Here is a 22,487-nt window from a genome sequence, read left to right on the forward strand (position 1 = left end):
CTGTTTTGCCAAGATCAAGGTCAAGCATCTACCAACTTATGCACTAAAGGATTGAGAAGTAAATTATGTTTCTCCTCCCTAGGAACCCAGCTGCCACATTTTTACTTGGCCCCAGATCATAGCTCCTAGTCCTGAACATATTGGATTTAAGTTTTTCTGATAAAAATCTAATATAGCTTTGCTACCTTTAAATGTCTGCCCTGTCGAGCACTGTGAAAACTGCTTTACTAGTTTTATTTATATTAAGTTTTGATTACTCTGAATGGGGTACCTCGAAGGTCTGTTCTGTAATAGTTTATAAATTTTCTGAGGCATGAATTTGGATACTTTGCACTGAGTTGTTTACTAAGTGAACTGCAGCTAAGTCTCCCCTTGGTTCATTGTTTTTCCTTTTCAATATAAACATCCTATTCACAGTACTCCCAAGTTACGTGGTATTCCAGAATTTTGAGGTCCTATAGAGTCATATGTCTGCTGTGGCTCATTTTGGTGAAATGAGAAGAAGCTTAATTCTTTAAAAGGACTTTTGTGTTAACCAAAAAGAGTCTTTAAGTGGTAGGATGCTATTTTATATTTCATTCCTTATTTTGTGATTGCTGTAGGGCACACCCAAGAGAAGCAGCATGGGGGGAGCACTGATAGGTATTAGTTGAGAGACCATTTCACAAGGCAAGAATGTCTTCCTGTCAGACACTCTGACTGGTGCCTCTTCCTTTCTGTCATTGAGTTTTAATGTGGCTGTTGCACCATAATTTTCTGTTTACTGTTTTACAAACTGACATTATCAAGTTTTGTTTTGCTTTCAGAGAGTTTCTTATACTAGGTTCCTTTGGGAAGGTTGTATATAGAAGAAAGATGGAATGGGCACCAGGAATAAAACAAATATTAGTTTCCACTCATTACTATAGGACTTAGTTTAGTTCCCACAGCAGCAGTCTTGGGAATTCTCTGAAATAGGAGGGTCACCAGAAATTGGAAGAGCATTATGGGATTACATTTTAACGCAGTGGTGAAAGCAGTCCAGGAGGGGAAAACTACCTTATGTAATTCTGGGGACAAGATATTTTGAATTATTTAGAACGATTAAAGTTGAAATAATCTTTTAAAGGCCTCTATTTCTGTTATGTGATTAAATTAAACAGTATAGATGGAATGAACCTATCAATAAAGCCCTTATACCTTATATACATCTAGATTCGCGGAGTTTATTGATTTGTTTTTATGCTTTGGAATGAATATTCCCTGTTCTGTATTCCCTTTTTATGTCATTATCCTCCTATAATTTATACTTCAGGGGATGAAAAGTTGAAAAATTATACCAGACAACATGGAAGAAGTCTAGACATTTGGGGATCTGAATTTTTTTTAAGGTATATTTTACTTACAGTGAAAATTCACTCTTTTTAGTGTATATACAGTTCTGTGAGTTTTCACAAACATACAGTGTGTAACTACTATCACCCTAGAAATTTTTCATAGGCTCCTTTTATTGTCAGTCCCCTTGCCAACCCCAGCCCTTATAGCAACCAGTGATCTGTTTTCTGTCCATAAAGTTTTACCTCTTCAGAATGTTTTATAAATGTAATCATATGGGAGTACCCTTTGAGTCTTGGCTTCTTTCATTTAGCATGGTGCATTTAAGATTCATACATATTACTGTGTGTATCAATACTTCATTGCCTCTTACTGCTGAAGAATATCCTATTGTCTGGTTGTAGCACAGTTTATTTCCCATTTGAGGGAAATTTGAATTGTTTCCAGTTTTGGCAATTATGAATAAAGCTGCTATAAACACTTGTGTGTGAGTTTTTGTGGGGACATGATTTGTCATTTCACCTAGGGCAAATACCTAGGCATGGGACTGCTGGGTCATTTGGAAAGTATATGTTTAATTTTATAAGAAACTGTTAAACTCTTTTCCAGAGTATTAGTACTATTTTGTATTCCTACCAGCAATTTATTAGAGTTCCAATTAAGGAGTTGAATCCTTTTCATTATTTGTTAATTTATTTGTAATTTAGAGAGCCAGATGTTCAGTGGTAAACAGAAACTTAGGAGATGACAAAAGCTTGTAGGGTTGTCTGATATCATATTTAGTTTCCACAGTCCAGCCAGCTAATTCTTTGACCCAGGAAAAGGTGTGGACAGAAATACTATTGCATCCTTGTAGGATGTCTGTCTCAAATTACGGTTATACGGAGAGAACACCCGCCGCTTCACCCAAAAAAATCTAAATTTTATGGTACTTTTATGATAATTTGAGTACAAACAGTTTTTTAAAAACAACTTTTTGAAATAAATTTATATACTGTAAAGTTCACCCATTTAAAATATACAATGCAATGGTTTTTCATATACAACCATCACCATAATTTAATTTTCTCCACTTCCTAAAGAAACCTTATACCCATTAGCAATCATTCCCCATTCCACTTTACTCCCAGCTGCTTCTAGCCACTTTTCTACTTTTGTCACTATAGGTTTGCCTCTTAGGGACATTTATATAAATGAGATCTTACAATATGTAATCCTTTGTGACTGACTTTTTTCACTTGGCATAAAGATTTTAAGGTTCAGCCATGATGTAGCATGTATAAGTACTTCATTTCTTTTTATGGCTGAATAATATTCAATTTTTTCCATTTATCAGTTGATAGACATTTGCCTATTAGGAATAATACCATTCTTAGCATTTGTGCACAGGTTTTGTGCGGACGTAAGTTTTCAGTTTTGTTGAATAAATACCTAAGAGTGGAATTGCTGGGTTATAAGGTAAGTCTATGTTTAGCAGGTTTCTCCACTGTAAAGTTACTCCCTTTCCTTTCCACACTGTACTCTTTGGAAGAAAGTCACTACGTACAGCCTACACTTAAGGAGTAGAGAGTTATGCTCCCTCTGTTTGTTTTTAAATTTGGATTTTTGTCATTTTATTATTGAGTTGTAAGGACCCTTTGTATATTTTAAATACAAATTTCTTATCACATAGATAATTTACATATTTTTTCTCCTGGTCAGTGGGTTGTCTTTTCACCTCTTGCTATTGTCCTTTGAAGCACAAATGTTTTGGTTTTGATGAAGTCCAATTTATCCTTCATTACAGGTGAAGTTGTCTTTTTTTATCACTTGCACTATTGGTATCTTAGCTAAAAAATCATTACTTAACTCAAGATTATGAAGGTTTACTCTTGTGTTTTCTTCTGTTTTTATCATTTCAGCTCTTAACATTTAGGTCTATGATCCATTTTGAGTTAATGGTTTTCTATGATGTGAGCTAGGGTCCAAATTTTGACTGACTATAAATGTTAGAGTTTATTTCTGGATTCTCAGTTTTTTCTGTTGGACTTTATGTCTATCCTTTGCCAGTGCTACACTTCTTCATTACAGTAGCTTTGTAATAAATTTTGAAATTGGGAAGTGTGAGTCTGCCACCTTTTTTTTTTTTTTTAAGACTGTTTTGGACCCTTGCATTTTCATATGAGTTTTAGGATTAGTTCATCAGTTTCTGTAAACATAAGCACTTTTTAAATGGTTGTTATAAAACTACAAGTCCAGGATTTTCAGCTGAATTCATGAAACTCCTATGCTTCTTAAATGAGCCCATACCTCAAAGAAATACATTTTACCCTACAGTATACCTGATCACTTTTTAAAATATATCTGTACCACATTTTCTTTATCCATTCATCCACCGATGCATACTTAGGTTGTTTTCCATACCTTGCCCACTTTAAATAATTCTACAGTGAACTCGAAGTATAGATGCAACTTCAGGATAATGATTTCATTTTCTTAAGATATATACCCAGAAGTGGAGTTACTGGATTGAGTATACCTAATAGTTTTACAACTCCCCTGATCTTCTAATTCTTCATTCAACCAACATCTATTTATGTGCCTGCCATGTACCAAAGTCAGTGTTGTGTACGGAGTCCACAGTGATCATTAAGATCCAGTTTCCTCCCTCAAATGGCTCCAGTCTTATGAAGGTTATATAGTAAATAAATAATTGAGAAACAGTATTACAGAGGTGTTTGATAGAGATGTTGTGCAAGAATGTTGGGGATCCAAGGAGTGGCTAGCTAGCACTAACCAAGCATGGACTCTGCCTGGCACTTTTAAGAGGTTTATGTATATTAACTCACCCACTCTTTATAAGTCTTTATAGGTACCGTCTTTCTCCCCATATTGTTGATGAAGATGATGTCAGTATTCCACAGCCATATGAAAACTTTCTAATAAACAAAGTTGCCTCAAACTTGCTGAAGCTCAAGAGTAGGCAGAGTATCATTTTGCTTTCAAGCTATATGTTATGCATCTTCCCTACCCAGCCTTCTGCCATGCTGCCTGGGTATTCCCCTGCCTCCTTCCCAAACCTTGACTTATAGGGAAAACAGGCATTCTTCTATCAGGTAGGGGCTCTGAGGGAGAGTTTTGCCTTAAGTGCCTTGTACAGTAGATAGTTTGGTGATGGATGAAGAGTGTTAGAGTTTTCTTGAGCAGATATAATCAGGAATACAACTAGGATGGTGCAAGAATGGAGTGGAAAGGTCCAAAATATACATGAATGATTTGATGAATGCTATAGCATCCAATGGAGAGAGATGATCAAACCATTTGGAGTATTCAGGCTTAGAAACTGATACATAGGGTAAAATTGCTGTGATGAGGAAGGTGGACTAGTTTCAAAACACTGTATACTGTGTGTGGCCTTAAGATTTTGAGGTTACCTTTTGTCAGTGACTGGGAAAACTTAACCAAATCCAGTGTACATTTATCCAACTAATATTTGCTGACTCCAAATATTTTTAAATACTGTGTTATAGCCTAGTTATTAAGTTTATCACTTTAAATATCAGGTCCAATAAAATAAGAATCAAAGAAAGCAGAACAAAGGAGAGGCACCTTTCCTTTAAATGGCAGACATTGTACCAGGTGATGTTTAACATGTATTATTTAATTTAACTCTCAAACTAGCACTGAGGTAAGTGTACTTCCCCTCTTTTTCAAAGGAGGCAACAGACTGAGAGGTAAGTAATATCACAAGGCCCAGTTGGCCTGCTGCTCAGTTGCTGCCCTTTGTCTCAAAATTGCTTCTTTCACTACCAAGTGAGAAATGAAAGCCTTAGGAAGACAGTGTTTTATTGATTTGACCTAACTGTATTCATTTATTCCACAGATATTTACTGAGTGCTATTATGTGCCAGGTATTATGCTGGACTCTGATGAAGAGGAGAGAACAAGACAGACATGATTCTTACCCTCATGGAGTTTATATTCTAGTGGGAATTAGATTTTTAGGTTGATTTGCATTTTGCTTTATCTGTTTTAAGTGTTCTGTTTTGTATATACACATAATCACATGAGTGTGTATAATTTTGCATTTGTTTACTAAAAAGGAAGGGGGAATGAAATTTTTTTGGTAGGTTAAAAAGTTTGGGAAATTTTATACTGAAGCCTGTACTTAGGATTACAGAGAAACTCTTTAAAAATTCCTTTATGAATTGTATTTACATTCTGTTTAGAAAGTTATTTTTTGTTTTTTTCATGTTTTATAATGGAAATTTTCAAATTTATTTAAAAGTGGTGAGCATGCTAAACCTTTTGTACCTATCACTCAGCTTCATTGATTACCAACTCATGACCAATCTTGTAGGGAACCAATTATTATAAATTGGGTTCAAGACTGATAGTCAACTTACAGATTAAGCTCTTTTATATAAGGTTTTATGTATAACTCCTCTTTCAAAGAGGTAACTTATTTAGTATTTGTTCAGGTATAAGAAGTGGTCATCTAATGTCATCTAATATAAGCCATTGTATTGTGAGTCTGCATTATTAATGTTTTAGAATGGAAGCTTCTGACGATGCTTGAGTACGACATTCAGGTCCATCTTGTAGTCCTTCGTTTAGCTAAGTAGGTACATTTAAGTAAGTAACATTTAGAGAAAAGTGTTTGTTCAGAATTATCTGTTTCTGCCAGGTACACTTTTGGCCCTCCATCGTGTCCTGCAAAGAAGAAGAAAACCAATGGTATCATGCACTAACTTTGCAATTCTCTTTGCGAGTTGGATCATTTTCTTGTCACCATTCATTGTGCAATTAAATTCATGAAGGTAGAGCAAATTTTTAAACTTTTTTATGATTGCATACTGATTTGGATTTATTTCTTTTGTGCAGAAGGAAATGTACAAATTACAGCTGAAACTATGCTAAAATCTAAAGAAGTACAAGGTATGAAGGTCAATGGGACTGAGACGGACACTAATGAAGGACACAAGAATGGCAATGTGAGTAAAGGTCTGTCAGCTGGGTGCAGCGAATACCCAGAAGTAGACAAAATCATGGCCAGTGGTGAGGTTTCAGAAACCAGCACGCTAGCTTCCCTAGAGCCTTTAAACTTTGTGGACCCTGGATTAACAGAAGCAACTCCTAAAGAAAACGAATGTGAAGAATTAAAAACTTGTCCTTCTTGGTTGTCATTATTACCAGGAAACAGTGCCATTTCCAAAGTGGACAATGGGAAGGAAGAGTTGTGTAAGTTAAGCCTTGTCTATGAAGCAGATGACAATCACCAACAGATTCTTGGCCACCATAATGAAAAACATGGTTCCGCACATGGCAGTCCCAAACCCATGAGAAATATAGCCGTTGTAGAACCCTTAGAAGAAAATTCAGAAGCTTCATGTTTCACATCAGGTTCATCTGGTCTAGAATCCAAAACAACATCCTTAGAAAACTATGATTTTGAAGGTGATGGCTTGCTGAAGAGGTCTGCTGAAAAGACAGACAATTCCTGTTTTGTCGAGGACGATCAAAGCAAGAACTTGGCTTCTAGAGAAGAAAATGAACAGTTTTTGAACCCCAGGAGTGAAAGAGGGGACCTCTTTCTTGTTAATGCCAGGCAACCAGAAGAGGATGCTAGTGGTCATTGTTCTGGAGAAAAAAAGACCATTGCCTTCACAAAAAATACTCATGACAGCTGTTGCACTCAAGGCAATATCCATACAGACAGCTCTAGTTCTTTAATGCCCAGTTCTTTTACTGAAGCCACAGAAATAATGTTTAAAAATAAAGATTTGAAAATCACTTTAGACATTCAAGGTAGCTTAACAAACCATGAGGACCATGGAGAGACTTTTACTAATATGAGCCATCCTGGCAGACACTCTGAAGAGAGCAATTTTTCCTCCTTGATGCAGATCGAAGAGCCAGAGCAGACAACCACTATCAAGCCCCGTATGTTAAGTGAAAAGATTTATAGTAAAGACTCTAACTCCTTAGTCAACATCCAGAGAAATCTGGAAGGCAACGCCCAGTTAAATGAAGCATATAATGAAGTTATGATTGAAAAAAAATCCTCTGTGAGTTTAATGCCAGAGGATCAGATAAGTCCTGTAAATGAGGAATCAAAACCCAAGGAAGATATTGCTCAGTTATCACCGTCTCTAGAATTTAATTACAGACCTGAGTTAGAAAAATCCGGACAGACCTCATTTGACAATATTCCATATTTAGATAAACAGAACATTGCCTGTGAGATGAATGAACCACCTCGTACTGATGAAATGGTTGTAAGCAAAATGGAAAGTGAATGTGTTTTAAATCAAGTGTCCCTTAATTCTCAAGAGCATGCGAAGTTGCCAACTGACAAAGAGATGCCTTTAGCAACAAGCAAGGATTCTCAACAGAGCCATCACCCTCCATTAGAGGATGGAGCAGATGTCATTGCTGATACCCAAACCATTCCCATGAAGACAAAAATGAAAGACATCTCTCCACTAAGTGACAAAACCTGTGGTGCCTCTTCAAGCAATCTTACCTTAAACATCAAACCGGGAAGCCTAGGAAGAAAAAACAAAATGGCTAATTTAAGAACAGAAACAGCAGGCTTGCCTTCGAAGATCTCTGTCATGGAATGTCGAAGTGTTCAATCTCAGGATCTCTCTAGCTGCTATTGTGTAAGAAAAAATGTACCAGAAGAGAGCATATGTTCTGCTGGTGCTGCTTTTGAGTCCAGCAGAATCATCCTGGATGTTGAAAACTCTTTGATAACCAAGTATGAAACTACGTCTCAGCACAGCAGCCTCCACTCCCCGGAAAGAGAAGACACTGAGGAAAGTGAACTTGATGGAAGAGAAATGAAAGGCAGCCTTTCGGGAGGTAAGGTCAGAAACAAAAGGACAGCAGCCATGTTAAATAGTGAAGCTTCAAACAGAATCATTCATACCACTAATCACATCCAACCCAGTGAAGAAGGGCTAAAATCGAAGGAAGAGGATATACCCAGAGAGACTATGTTTTATAAATATAATATCTTTGATTGTGCCACACAAGAACTAAACCAATCTGTAAACATTCCAAATCCTGAGAAATTGTTGGACCAGTCTCCTACTGTGATGTTCTCCAGTTTTAAAAACATGAACCAGGCAGTTGAAACTCTTGATCAGAACAGAGAAAAAGTCCCTGACTGCCAGCGTCACCCAAACAGACCTGATAAATACAGAAGCGAAGATAAATCAGCTAAGGAGACACTAGGTAATGACCAGGGAGAGACCATCACAGAGCCTATCAGAGAGGTAAGCCACAACCAAAAAGATATGCTAGTCAGTTCAGGCAATCACAATAACTCATCTGATGGTAGTTTAAAGAAAGGCAATTTGAAAGGAGCCTTTGAAAAGATTTCTGGTTGTGAGGAGTCCACAGACGGTATGATAGACATCGCCTTTGCAGGCCGTAGTAATAATAGTACAGAAGGCGTGCTGGATATAAGAGCATCTAGCACACTTGATGGTGGTGCATGGCAAGGTAGACTGGCACCACATGAAACCTCAAGGAGTACCCTGTCTCAGAGAGAACAGAATGCTTCATTTGTAGAAATGATTGACCAGGATTCAGATTTCCCAGAGGCTACTTCCTCTACAGTGGAATCTCTTGAACTAAGAAAATCATGTGAAGAGAAAGTCTGCAGATCATTAAAAGACTGTGAAATGGAAGTATGTCCAGATTCTTGTGCCAATGAGATAGAGTCTATTACAGATCATGAAACAAATATCAAAATATTGGATAAAGTAAATGTGTCTTTAAATTATATTCATCATGAACAGCAAATTAAAGAAGCATCTCTGACAGAAACACAAGAAATGATTGAAAGATCAAGACTAGAAATAAATTCTGAGTTTGACAAGGAAAAAACCCTTGGAATTTCCTCAAAAGAGTTAATATCTTCTGGACACCAAGGTGAGAACTCTGTTCCCCCAGGGAGCCTGAAATCCATTGAGATAATGCCTTTGTATCCATCTTCTCAAGAAAATTCAGAAGCAGATGTTAATAGTGAAGAAACTGACCTGAAATATCTTTTGAAACCAAAAGATGGTAAAATGCTTTGTGAAAATGGAAAGGACTGCTCAGGCCTTCCTGAAATGAAGGAAGGAGCACAAAGGGATAGGACTAGTCCGAGTGAAGGAAACAGCATAGACATCAGTGAAAACAATTTGCCTTCGACAATGGAAACAGAAACTAAAGTGAAAGGAGGAGAAACTAAAGAGCATCAGAGGGGACCACTGGGTCACTTAGCTGTTGGGGAGGACTCTGGGGAGATGATTACCAGAGAAGATGATCATGGTGATAATAGGAGTGAGATTTCTCAGATCCAGTTGAAATCCCAGAGGATGTTTGGTGATGCTGATGAAAAAAGCCAGAGGGTTTTGGACTACGTGCTACAGAAGAAAGAGGAATATATACACCAGAAAGAAGCACATATGTTATTGGAACAATGCACATCATCAAGTATGTTGTTGGATGAAGTGCAAAACGAGAACCAACCTAAAGATTGTAAAGATGAGTTCACCGCGATGAAAGAAATCAGCACAGCAAAGCTGGCCAAGGGCAGTGCCGCTGCACAGTGTCAGAAGTTGAAAGTCCCAGAGGAGGAAAACTTAGGTCATCCGTTTAAAAAGGACATTGAGTTGTGCATAGGTCCTTGCCTTCATGGTCCCCCCCGGAAAGCACAAGACCCCAACTCTGCTAGATGTGTTGAAATACATGGTGCCTTTGGGAATGCCTCACGTCAAAGAGGAGTGCTTCCCCTAAAGAAGCAGCCTCATCGAACATGTAAGAAAGTTTACTGTCAGGAGCAAGTCAACGTGGGGAGAAAAATAAGCAAGATCAGAAATTCTGCCTTTTTAAAGAGTTCCTCTGAAACCATCCCCACAAAAGCACACAGGTTTCTCAGTTTGCATGCTACATCTGCGCCCACGCAACAGGAACCCGAAACGGTACCTGCCAGGAGCTTCGCCTGCCACATACCAAAGCAGAAGGCTACTCCGTGCCATCCCTTCAGGAGCCTGAATGTCAGGAAGCCTACCAAAGAATCAGCCTTACTCAACAAGCTATCCAACCTTGCCTCCAAACTGGTCCCAGCAGCAAAGACCCAGAAACTGAGATATCAGCGGTGTTCGTCTGAACTACTTCCCGTGGCTAAAAGCTACAAGCGGCTCAGATACAAAAGGCTCCTGGATGGGTTTTCACATAGTACAATGCAGCTGAGTCCATATTTGACAGCTGCTGGATGGGATAAGCAGCCTAACAGTAAACCCTTGACACTTTATCCACTCGAAACCATCAAAATGAGCTTCATAGACTCGAGCAACAAGATGCCATCACTACTGTTTGGTTCCGAAATCTTCTCAGTATCCTTTCATGTGAAACCAGGCTCCGAGTGCATGGCCGAGTCCCCAAGGGCTTTTCCTGAGCACTGCGCTCCAGCGAGGCTTGCCCTAGGAGAGACTGCCCGGTGCCCTTCTCAACCTCCCAAGTGGACCTTTTCTTTCTTCTTGTCCCACGGTTGCCCTGGGATGGCCACATTCAGGGAAGACACTGGCCTCCACGGTCAGGCACATGCCCAAGCTCCTCCACAGCCTCCAGTTCCTCGCCAAGACTGTGGAGGCACTGCCATAGTCCAGACCAGAGCAGGCTGCTCTGTCCTTGGCCTTCACACACTCCTAGCACTTTGTTCCCCTGGATGTTACCGAATCTGGACAAAAAAACGGAGCTTCTCCAGTCACATGCCTACCATGCAGAGGCTCTTCATGACCCAGTTTACACAGGGCTTGAAAGGCTTACGGTCTCCAGCCTCCATAGCAGACAAGGTCTTCTGTTCTCTGCCCTATTCGGTGGGCCGAGTGCTGTCCATTTGGAGCCAGCATGGGCCTTCTGCCTGCCCTGTCGAAATCTCCGCTCTTCATTCCACGCACAGCAAGCAGCAGCCAACTCTGGGCACAAGCAGGTAAAATCTGTCCCCTGTTCTTTGCAAATGTCCGTGTTTGCTTCCTGCCAGTGAGGAGAGAGGGGCAGTACTAGAAATGCAGGGCTATTTGGAATCTGTGTCTGCGTTTTCTGTTTATAACCTGCCAAATCTCTGCTGAGAAAATGCAGATCCCTCTAATTTTCCTGCAGAATCTGGATGTTCTGCAGAATCTTTTTTTTTTTTTGTACTATTTGTCCATTTATTCTGCAAACCCTCAAATCTTTTGAACGTCTTTTTCTCCTCTTGTCCCCACCTTGCCAAGAACAAACACAATTATAAGTTAAAGATTCTAAGTAGTGACAAATAATGGTTTGTAACTATAACTTGTTCACAAAGTATTATACAGCTAGCACTTAACTCAGTGTTTGGTGCATAATGGATACAGAAGAATACTTTTAAATAAGTTAGTTCATTATGTGGATATCACCAAATCTAGTTTATGAACGTCTGCTTTTTATTTTTATTTTTATTGATATATTTCAATTATAATTGACATTCAATGATATATTAGTTTCAGGTATATCTGAACCTCTGCATTTCTTTCTGGAGCAGAGAGCCTTCAAAAATTGGCATTTGTATACTATAGTTGTAAAATTTATAGAAATTTAAGTGAGCTAGAAAAGAGTGCTTGCGGTTCAACCTGAAAATAGTTGGATATAATTTCACCAATATCATTTTTACTTCTAATTGAAAATAGGAGAAGAAAAAGAATTTGAGTTACATCTCTAAAGATCTGCTTTAGACATAATAGATAAATCCTCCTATTTGTAATACTTTGGATAAACAGAAACTTTGAACATTTTTAGTTTGGCCTTTTCATTGCTATAGTTTAAAAATTCAACAACAGAAAAAGCCTTAACATTCCTAATAGCCTGGGAGCTCTGTTTGTGTGTGGGCAGTCTCTTCAGCAGAATTATACTGTGTCATTAAAAAGCTGCTGGTGCATGTGATAAAGTCCCCCAGGCATCTTAGCAGAAAACTAAGCAAATAAATTTAAGGGTTTTCAGAAAAATGCCCCAGAACCTGAATGTAGCTGTTTGAAATTGAAAGATGAATTACTATTAGAAGTGCTTGTCCTATAGTTAATAGAAAAATGTTCACTTTTTATAATGCAATCATAAAAATATATTAGAATGAACCAAATTGTTTTAAATGATGATATACTGTTTTTATTATCTAGTTTATTGGTATGCCGCTGCAATCTCTTAATTGCTCTCTACTCTATGTCCTTTAAAAAACGTTTATTCCTGAGGTTAGTATAGAGGGAGGGTAGTTATTCATGTCATCTTGGGAAGGTGGTGTGACCCTTCGGCACTTTTTTCTTCCAGAACTCTTTCCCACCTGACGCTTCTGTTTCCTAGTGTGGGATATTTTCTCTCTCCCTCACTTTCTATATCTGGCATTTTATTTTATTTTTTTAATTTAACTTTAATTTTTTAAAATTTAACATATTGTATATTAATTCAAGTGGAAAGTGGAAGTGTGGTGTTTTCCTTTTCATTGGCTCTAAAAGGACCTTAACATCATATGCTTAGGCTTTGAGTCTCGGAGTCTTCTGTTTTTCAAGCCCACTTAGAAATATTAAGCGTAATTAATTGGGTAGCCCCAAAAAGCAAGACTTAACAAATATCAAGTTATGTTTTCATAGAATATTCTTATTTGAGCCTTATTCTCCAGCACTCTATAATATAGGTTGAACAGTTGAACAGGCCTTTTTTTTTTTTTTTTGGCCCTTTTTTATAGATGATGAGCCTGAGGCACGTGGTTTTTTTCTAACCCAGATCTCTTAGCTGGTTAGTGTTTCAGCTGAGCTCTCCTGCAACCAGGGTCTCCTGATTTCTGATTTGGTCAGCTCATTTTTCAAGATTTTACCCTACTGTTCTTTCCTTGTATCAGTACTCCTAGGGGAATCTTAAGTTGGTGCTAAACATCCTAAAAACCCGAATTATCTCTTTTTTCCTAGCCATAGAAGAAATTTCTTTTCTAAGAGGAGGTGGTTGTAAGTTCATCATACAGACATCTTATTAAGTACTGTTCTAAATTCAGTAGAAACTGATACAAGTTTTATTTTGAGAGACATGAAAAGCTCTCCAACATTGCATATTAATATATCTATATAAGTGATTATTAATACTATTGTAATTATTGAAAGATTAATTATAAAGGAACCGACTATCCTGTTCCTTCTATATAGCCATGTTTTATGTGGAACTTGGCTTTAAAGAAATAAGGTTTTCTTCATAATTTTGTGTAAGGTTATAGAAATTGGTAGCTTTTATTTTAATAGAGTTACTACCAAGCTGAATATAGTATACGATTCTTATCTGTAATTAAAAAGGAAACTTTAATATACTTGTTCTTCAGCTCGATTAGAAGGTATAAGTCTTAGAATTATTCTTGTTCCCCTCCTTCTCTTACTATCCTCTGTTTAATTTACCTTCTTTCCAGTTCAGTTGGAAAATAAACTTCCTGTCAGCTTGCCTCCATTCCAGCAACAGGCACATAAATGTAATTCTCCTAACTGGGAGGTGTTCGTCTTTCTGAGTGACTAACACATTTCTTGTCTTCCTAAGCTGTAATCGAATGTGCTGTGCCAAGCTCACAATGGCATCAAAATTTTTCCTGTTGTTCCTCTGCCCTCACCTGTTGTTCTCGTACTTTTGCTTCACTTCAGCCACGCCATGTTACCATATGTGCCTCTTCCGGGCATGGAAGCTACTTACAACACCAGTGGCAGTCAGATGAGGTAAGCCTCCAGTGGCACCTGGCACCTGAGGGCCTGCAGTGTGTGTGAGTGAGTGAGAGAGAGCGCACGCGAGTGAGCATGTGAGTGAGCGCTAATGAATGGCGTAGGTCAGGCATGGCATGATTTTGAGCTCCTGTTCTTCTAAACCTGATCTACAGTTCTCAGATGAACATCTGAGATTTAATCTCAAATTGAACCTTAGATTCAAATGTGTTGTATTATAAGTAGCATTTAAGAATATGTGATCAATGCCAGACATGGGGGAGGAGAGTCAATATCGTTCACCCAGTTCATTGTACCATAAGTTCCCTCTCGAGCTATTTCTTGCTCATTTAGCCAACTTCAGTGTCTGAATGAGATCAGCCTCATCTGAGCATAGTTCTTTTGTTTAGTTCACTAGATGTCTTCTTCCCACTCCCCTCAAAAAGTCTGTTTCTTTTTACATTTTTTCCTTATTCAATACATTTTTGTTATTTTATTGCTCTATACCAGTGAGGTGATTGCCTGTACTCTTGTGAAATTTTACATGTGCAGACAGGGCCTGTGCCCAGAAGTGACTAGAGAACAGGTTGGCTGGAAATGTCATTGTTGGAAAAAGGCTTCAGCTCTGGTCTGAGTATTAAGAAATTGAATGTGCTGAGAAATAAAGTAAACTCGCTCATATTTTCTTTTCTGTTTTTCTCTCCATGGTGCTAGGTTAGAGCCTCCATTCCCTGCCTTGGTACCAAAGTCTTGCTTGGTAACAGACTCAGCTGTCAGCAAGCTCCTGCTTTCAGCCTCTGAATTCCAGGTTCCAGGATTTGATGAACTGGATGGAGTGACAGCAGCGTGCCCCCATCCACAGAGTAGCCCTCCAGAACAGAAAGAGGTAAATGTAAAGTGTTGGTTGCGTCAGGTGACAGTGGCACTGGAGATGTCCATCCATGACTGCAGATCACATGATAGAGAATCCCTGAGTGTCTTTATTTACCATCTTTAGCTTCAGCTGAGACATTACCAAGACAGGAGGTTTTCCATCTGGCCACTAAAGGATACCCTGGATCTCTTAATCTTAATCTACTTTGTTTCCCAGACTCTTTTTTTCTTGAGGACAGTGTTTAGAGAGCTTAACAGTGTTTAGAGAATTAGACTGCTGAGCTGCTTCTTGGATTTAAAGAGGATTAATGAACAATGGTGTTTTAGTTTTGCAATATCTACTGCCTACAACAATTGCACACTTTCATATTGATAACTCAGTATCTAAACTGAATGTATAAATCTCTTTTTTTATAAAAGGAGTTAGTTGTTGAAAACACTGTTGTCAGGAATAGGAGGGGAAACCTTGTCATAAACTACTTATTAGAGTCATCTATAAACCTGAGTGTGAAGAAAAGGGCTTTATATGACCATCTTTCTTTTTAACCCTTAAAAATAGTCTGAGCCAGAGAAGAGGCCAAAGAAAGTCTCACAGATTCGCATCCGGAAAACCATTCCAAAGCCAGACCCTAATCTTACCCCCATGGGCCTTCCTCGACCCAAAAGGTGAGCTCTTTTCTCTAATACACATAGCTTCACTATTTTAGAAAATTGTTTGGCAGAATAAAATGACCTTTTAAATTAATATATACTCTGAGCTATTTATCATACCCCTAGGAATTTATTCAAAAGAATTCATTTGCAGTGTGATCACAGAGATTTATGTGCAAGGATATTTAATGCATTCTTATGCAAGGATATTTAATGCATTCTTAATCATTTTTATTGAGGCGTTTGTGCTGGTCCTTTGCATACAAAATCTCAGTTCACCCTCCAGTGATGCTGGGAGGTAAGCGCTGTCATCCCCTGGTTTAGTGAGGGCGCTAAGGCTCTGGTTAAGAAACCTGTGTTAGGCCATAGTGCCAGTCATGGCACAGGTGGTTTCTGTCTCAACCTGACCCTACAACCCAAGCTCACAACATTCTGTGCACAAAACTGAGAAGGGACCTCAATGTCATGAGGGAAAGAAGTTTAAGTAATTTTTCTAGAAAATGCTAGGTCCATGTTATGGTCTATATTATAGCCTTTAAATTTTCGTTTCTAAAGAGTTATTGTTTATGGCTGAGAGAATTGCTAAACCCGTAAAATGAAGTGGGAAGAAAGAAAGGTAGATTACCAAATTATGTATTTCGAATGATCCCAAATTTCGTATTTGGCATGAGTCCAGCTTTGGAATTATGCATATTATTATACAGACACACTATTAAAATGTAAACTTTTAAAGAAAGATCTCCAGAGTGCTATTTTCATGTGGTGGATTTTACTTCATTCATTTCTCACTGGCAAATGGAAGCCTAACAGTGGTCCCTCAAGTAACCAAAGTTAAATTATTTAACTTTGCCGAGCTTCCAGAACTTATCTGTAAAATGCAAATATGAATTCCCAATGCTTGAGATTGCTGTACAGTCCAATTGAGAAAAAAATGAGTGCTATATCTGTTATATTGCTTCACATAACACAAATGCAAGAGTTAACTATTACTGTGATCTTGATTGACATTCCACTTTTCCTATGTAGTTTTTATCTGAATGTATTTTTATCTTATAGCTTTTTTATTGATCATCCTACCATATGTCTTTTCAAGAGGTATTTTTTAAATATTTCAGGTATCCTAGGTTGAATAGTACTTTATTACTAGGATGAAATAGGATTCAGAGTCAGATATACTCAATCTTGCATTCATATGTAGCTATATAAATTCCGAAAACCTTGTTTATATAAATAAGTAATTGGGAGTGGAGAGAGTTTTAATATAGTTATGACATTTAATTTTTTATCAACTTTCGGATCATATGCCAGAAAAACCAACTGTCATCAAATTATATTAACAGTTTATCACCTAATTTTTTTGAAAGCAAAGGATCAAAAAGTGATGATTTAGATAAGTTCTGTTATTCAGACACTGGAGGCAGTCAGTGTTTCAGAGGGAAATACGTCAGAAAGATCTGACCACTAAAGTGTCAGATGCCTAATTTGTATGTTACTCTTAACACTTAAAAGTACTTTATATAATCCATTCTAAAGAAAAGAGGTGAAAAAATACAATTTTAATAAATCTTTGCCTGAGATATCTTTGATAAAATGCTTTTATTAAAGTATTCTTTTGTCATAAAACCTTGAAATTGCAGATTTAGTGTATTAAATTTATGGAAAATTCTTGATATACAACTAAATTGTCAAAGGCAATTTTTACTACATAAGTCCATCAGCCAATTCCTTCTTCTCAACTCTTATTTTCCAACTCAAATGAATGTGTTAATTTTCACCTTTAAGAAAATTATACACACTGTCAAGAAATAAATTGTGAAACACATCTTATAAGGTAGATTTGTAAAATCAAAACCATGTATAAAAAAACATAATTTATCCATTTTACTAATACATTATTAAAACAACATGGCAGTGCTATTTCTCATTACTGAATTCATAATGAAGCAATGTAATGTATAATAAAAATAATAAATTGTAAAGTGAAGAGTATGGTAGAAAACGTGATTTTGCTTCAGTAAGTGTATGCATACATGAATCAAACTCTGTTATTAGACTTTTAGGAACAATAAGAATCATGTAAAATCAGAAGTAAATCCATTAATTTATATAAATCTCATGAGTGCTTCAGTATCTATTGTAAGAGAAAGGTACATTGCAACAAACCACCTGGCATAACAGCTCATTATATGATTTTTGTCATTAACGGGAGATAGAAGTTACAACATTTTATAGAGGTTTCATGGGAAGAAAATTTTATTAAGACTTTTTTGTTTTATATAAATTATTTCTGTAGTCGTGTCTTCTATAAACTTTGTAAAAAAGAGACATAGTTCTTCAAAAATAATTTGTACCCACCCCCAAGTGCTTGCTGTTTTATCTTTGGCCTTATTTATAGATCTATTCTCTCTAGGTCAGAGAATAAAAACCATCGTTACGTTAGCAATTTGGTCATCTTAGGGATTTAGTGTGCCCCGGTCATTTTCTAGGCCAAAAGCGAGATGCCATCAGAAATTGTTATATTCTGGATGTATGTATCAGCACATCTCAGCATCAAGACCATGTCTTATTGAAGAGTTTTCAGTGATAGCTCTGAATCTGTCTTACTCATGATAGAAAAAGCAGCAACTTGTCCTATAAAATGCATGAACTTTAGGTGGTGAATTTACCACAATTTCATCATAAAATGATATGGCCAAAAATAACCTTGAAAATGTTTAACTTCTGATTTTCGCCATAAAGCCAATGAGGAACAGAGCTATAGTTTAAAACCTATACAACCAGAGTCTGGTCAAGATGGCAGAGAGAGGGTAAACGTTGTGCTTGCCTCTTCTCATGACCACATTAAAATTACAACTAAATTATGGAAGAGTCAACCTGGGGAACCATCCGAAGACTAGCTGAACAGAAATTCTAACTAAGGATATAAAGAAGCAGCCACTTCAACATTATCACATCAAAGATAAAAATAAATAAAACCATTCCTAATTCCCATTTTATCATCCTTGTGACTTTAGGTGTATGTGGGGGTAGAAATGAGGTGCTAGAACTTTTTTAGCAATGTGGTAGGTGCATTCATTATCTTGCTAACTTTCCTTTAAAAAACAGATAACATGCTCAATAAATAGTAGCTTTTACATGCATCAGTAAATTGTCAGGAGAATAAGGAATTCTTAGAGACCAAAAGCTAAGTGAAAGTAGCAATCCAGAGAGGAAAGAAGTGAGTGATCATTAAAGCCAGCTTTTGCTTCGAGGGCATTTACAAAATCAGGGTTATACCGAGCTTATGTTTTCATTGGCCTCGTGGGTGCAGTGGACGAAAGACAAAATCTATTCCATTACTAAAATGAGAGTCTAATATGAGATACACATACACATTAAATCAACACACATGGGGGTAGAAATGGGACTATGACTTCACTATGAACCAAAAATTAAACCTGTGTTCCAACCCTGCCTCAACTCCTAAGAAAAGAGTTGTCACTGGATGGAGGAAAAGAGTTCACCCTTGAGCATTAACAGCCACCAGCTGGCCTTCTCACAGATGTGTATCCTGAATCCATGTGGCTTAGGCAGAGTGAAAAGACTTTAAGCTGAGAATTTAGTTTACAGTGGTCCCAGGTTAGTAGTGCCCTCTGGCTCCTGAAATAAACACATAGCTTCTCAAGGAATCCACTGCCAAATCTGACCTTACCTAAAAGTTAAGGGAATGTAAAACAACTCCCAATAAAATAAATCTCAAAGCATGGAGGGAAGCAAAATTCCTTGCATGAGTGCCAGTGGAAATAACAGCAAATCAAATCCGAAAAGACTTATGATACTCGAATTACTAAAGAATGTAATTTAGTATATGTTTAGGGAAATAAACTACATACTGTATGATTCCAACTATATGACATTGTGGCAGTTTTGATATTACTAGAATAACAATTATATATCAAGATGCTTCCTTCCAACTATATGACATTGTGGCAGTTTCGATATTACTAGAATAACAACTATATATCAAGATGCTTCCTACTAGAGGGAAATCAAGTCATAAAACAGATCAAGTGATAGGGGGATTGAGAAACCACCAGGCGGATGACATTTAAGTGTAGACTCTCAACAAAGTCACTCCAGGCAAGATGGCATCTCCTTAGAAAGTGTCTGTGCTTTTGAAGTAGACTATTGTCTCACCACTTCTGGTGAGAAAAGTCCCTTTGAAGAAAGCAAAGATTGTCAAGAGCTCTGGAATTCCAGAATCCAGTCTTGGCTCACCAGCCCTTCACCTCAGCTCAGAAACTGGATATATATACATACTGCTCTGACTTGCAAGTTGGAGTGACCGCCTGGGAGCCTGATCTTTCACTTTCTGTTTGCCTATCCAACATCCTCAATCTAATGTAACTATTACTGTGTTTAAGCAAAGTAGCTGCTGTTTTTGGAATGCCAGTGCTAAATCACTATGAAAATCATGTTCATGTTATTCGCGTATGGTTTCCACAGCATGTTCTTGCTAAATTGGAATTTAATCAAACTAACCTTCAGTTAAGATTTTTCAGAAAGCCAGTAAGAAACTAAAACATGGTGCCAAAAAGTTAATTGTCATGCTCTGCAGTCTCTCCTTTTATCTGAAACAAGTTTGAGGCACAGAAACTTTGTTAGTGATTTGCTCTTTTATAATGTTATTACATTTTCTGAAATTTCTACTACAAGTGGTGACCTGAAAGTTGACTATTATCTTCTACACTGCAGCAAAAATTAACAGTAAACAAATTGAATATACTCTTAAATAAATAAAAGGGTGAGTTATATGGTGTATGAACTAGGATTCCTTGAAGACTGATTACAGGTCTAGGGGAGGAAATGTGCAAGATGGGTGTAAAATACCTTGTCATACCAGAAAGTGATGGAACTCTTAAAGGCTGCTTGGGTCATGTCAGAGAGATTCAGGAACCAATATGAAACTCCCGCTGGCCACAGATGAATCAACCTGAGCATCAAAAGGAATAATAACTACAGTAGATTGAAGCATATCAAATATGTTTAAATCCAGTAGTTTGTAACACTTTTGAAAAAATTCATCGGTTACATTTGAATGGTATTAGGGAACCAGTGAATTGTTTTGGAAATGGATAAATAAAGGAAAAGAACCAAGCATGTGACCTGCTTTTCCTGTGCAAGCTGTACCTCGGAGTTACCAAAAAGCTGATGAGCATGAAGTTTCTCTTTAGATTGAATTCTACTGAAAGAAGAAGGAGTAATAGACTGTCACTTTGTATGGCCCTAAAGAAATAATAAGTGTAGTCATATTTATAAGTGACTATTAATATCACAAAATGTGACAAAAGGTATCATGTCCCTTGAGGTAGAAGTATACATCGCCATTTAAAAATCTATCAAAACAGAAACACGTAAATCTGTGCCCCTGTATATAATTGCTAATCTCTAGAAAGTACCTACAGTTTTTTTTCCATATGTTTGGGTCAGAGGAACATGTTAAATGACACCATGTAGATGTAATCAAGAAAACCTAGACTGGAAGCCACAGGCCAAATGACCTAGTTTCTTCAACAAATAAATTACAAAATAAAAAAGGAGACAAAATAGAACACTAATAACATATAAATTGGGTCAGTATCAAACTGACCTTAAAGTTCCAAGGACCTTGTGTTGTGTGGAAGAAGGGTAAAAATATTGATGCACTTACGTTTCTAAGTTAAATATCCTCGTTAAAATTTTTGCCAACCACTGGAAAAATAGAAGTGTATTTCTAAGCCAGGGGAGGGGAGGTAAGAGACAGAGAGGGGCGCACTCTATTAAGGATAAGAAAAGAAACATTGAAAAGGTAGAACCAAAAGAAGCTGTCAAATAAAATAATAAATAAAAGTCATTATATCATTCCCAATAAGTATAAGTGAACTAAATTTCATAAAGCTAAAGAATGGGAGCCTGGAAAAGAAAATCCAGTGCATGTTCACATGAGACTCATCTAAAACGTACCACAGAAAGATCAAAGGTAAACTGATTGAAAGGAAAGATTTGGGAAGCCAGTCTTAATCTCTCTCTTCAGGGAACATGACAAATTTTTTTTGTTCACTTTTCAGGTTAAAGAAAAAGGAGTTTAGTTTAGAAGAAATATATACCAACAAGAATTACAAGTCTCCTCCTGCAAACAGGTAGGTACATATGAGTATGAAATGAAAGATGGGGAGGGCTTCTGAAATGATCAGTGTAAATCTCCAATTTTTTAATTTCAGAAAGGGTATATTCAGTTCTTCTAATGTCAAGTCTTAGAAATAACTTGAGTTGATATTTTTAGCTTCCACCACTTGAATTGGGAGTCTTGGAAAGAAATGCGTGTTAGGTTAGTTAGATACAGAAAATGTAGTCTTTAGTTTTGTTTTGAGTATTTACTAAATATTCTGGCTATCTTCTTCAAGGCTAATAATCATGGATCTTCAGATATGATTCCAAGCCCTAATGCTGAAAGAGCTTCATTTGGCTACCTTTCGGTGTGAATTCAGTTCAAGTCATCAAACATTTATTAAATTCCTGTCATCTGGGATATATTTAGCAGGAGAGTTCTAGTATTTTATCTTAAAAGACACTTAAAAGTCTCTCTAAGACATTCATACAAGACTATTTACTGCAGCATTGCTAAATGATAGAAAAGGATTTGAAACAACTTAAAATATCCATATCCATTAATAGGGTTCTGATTAAATTATGATTCATTCTTATAATGGAATACATTGTATAGCCATTTAACAAAATAAATTAGATACTTTTGTACCAAATTGGAACAATCTTAATTATAGAGAGGTCAAAGAGGCACAGTGCATGGGACAAAGTATGCGGTTTGCTACTGTTTAGGTATTGGAAAAAAAAAAAGTATGTATGCAGTGGGTTAGCAGAATTACAGGCCAAATCCAGCCAGTGGCCTGTGAG

General features: G+C 37.1%; 1 protein-coding gene across 9 annotated transcripts in view; it reads left to right on the forward strand.

Annotated features, from left to right (window-relative positions):
• Nucleotides 1-22,487, forward strand: part of PRR14L (proline rich 14 like) — a 48,547-nt gene that overhangs the window by 20,520 nt on the left and 5,540 nt on the right. For 6 of the 9 annotated variants that reach the window (XM_016129530.2, XM_036221446.1, XM_016129535.2 and 3 more), the window contains 5 exons: nucleotides 6,178-11,284; nucleotides 13,980-14,051; nucleotides 14,748-14,919; nucleotides 15,466-15,572; nucleotides 21,644-21,715. In XM_016129530.2, coding sequence (XP_015985016.2) covers nucleotides 6,178-11,284; nucleotides 13,980-14,051; nucleotides 14,748-14,919; nucleotides 15,466-15,572; nucleotides 21,644-21,715 — 5,530 coding nt within the window. Of the gene's footprint in view, nucleotides 1-6,177; nucleotides 11,285-13,979; nucleotides 14,728-14,747; nucleotides 14,920-15,465; nucleotides 15,573-21,643; nucleotides 21,716-22,487 lie in introns of those variants that run through there. The other 3 variants (XM_036221445.1, XM_036221447.1, XM_036221448.1) reach the window with 3 other exon arrangements.

This window comes from Rousettus aegyptiacus, unplaced genomic scaffold (assembly GCF_014176215.1).
Source record: "Rousettus aegyptiacus isolate mRouAeg1 unplaced genomic scaffold, mRouAeg1.p scaffold_m13_p_5, whole genome shotgun sequence".
NCBI classification, from domain to species: domain Eukaryota; kingdom Metazoa; phylum Chordata; class Mammalia; order Chiroptera; family Pteropodidae; genus Rousettus; species Rousettus aegyptiacus.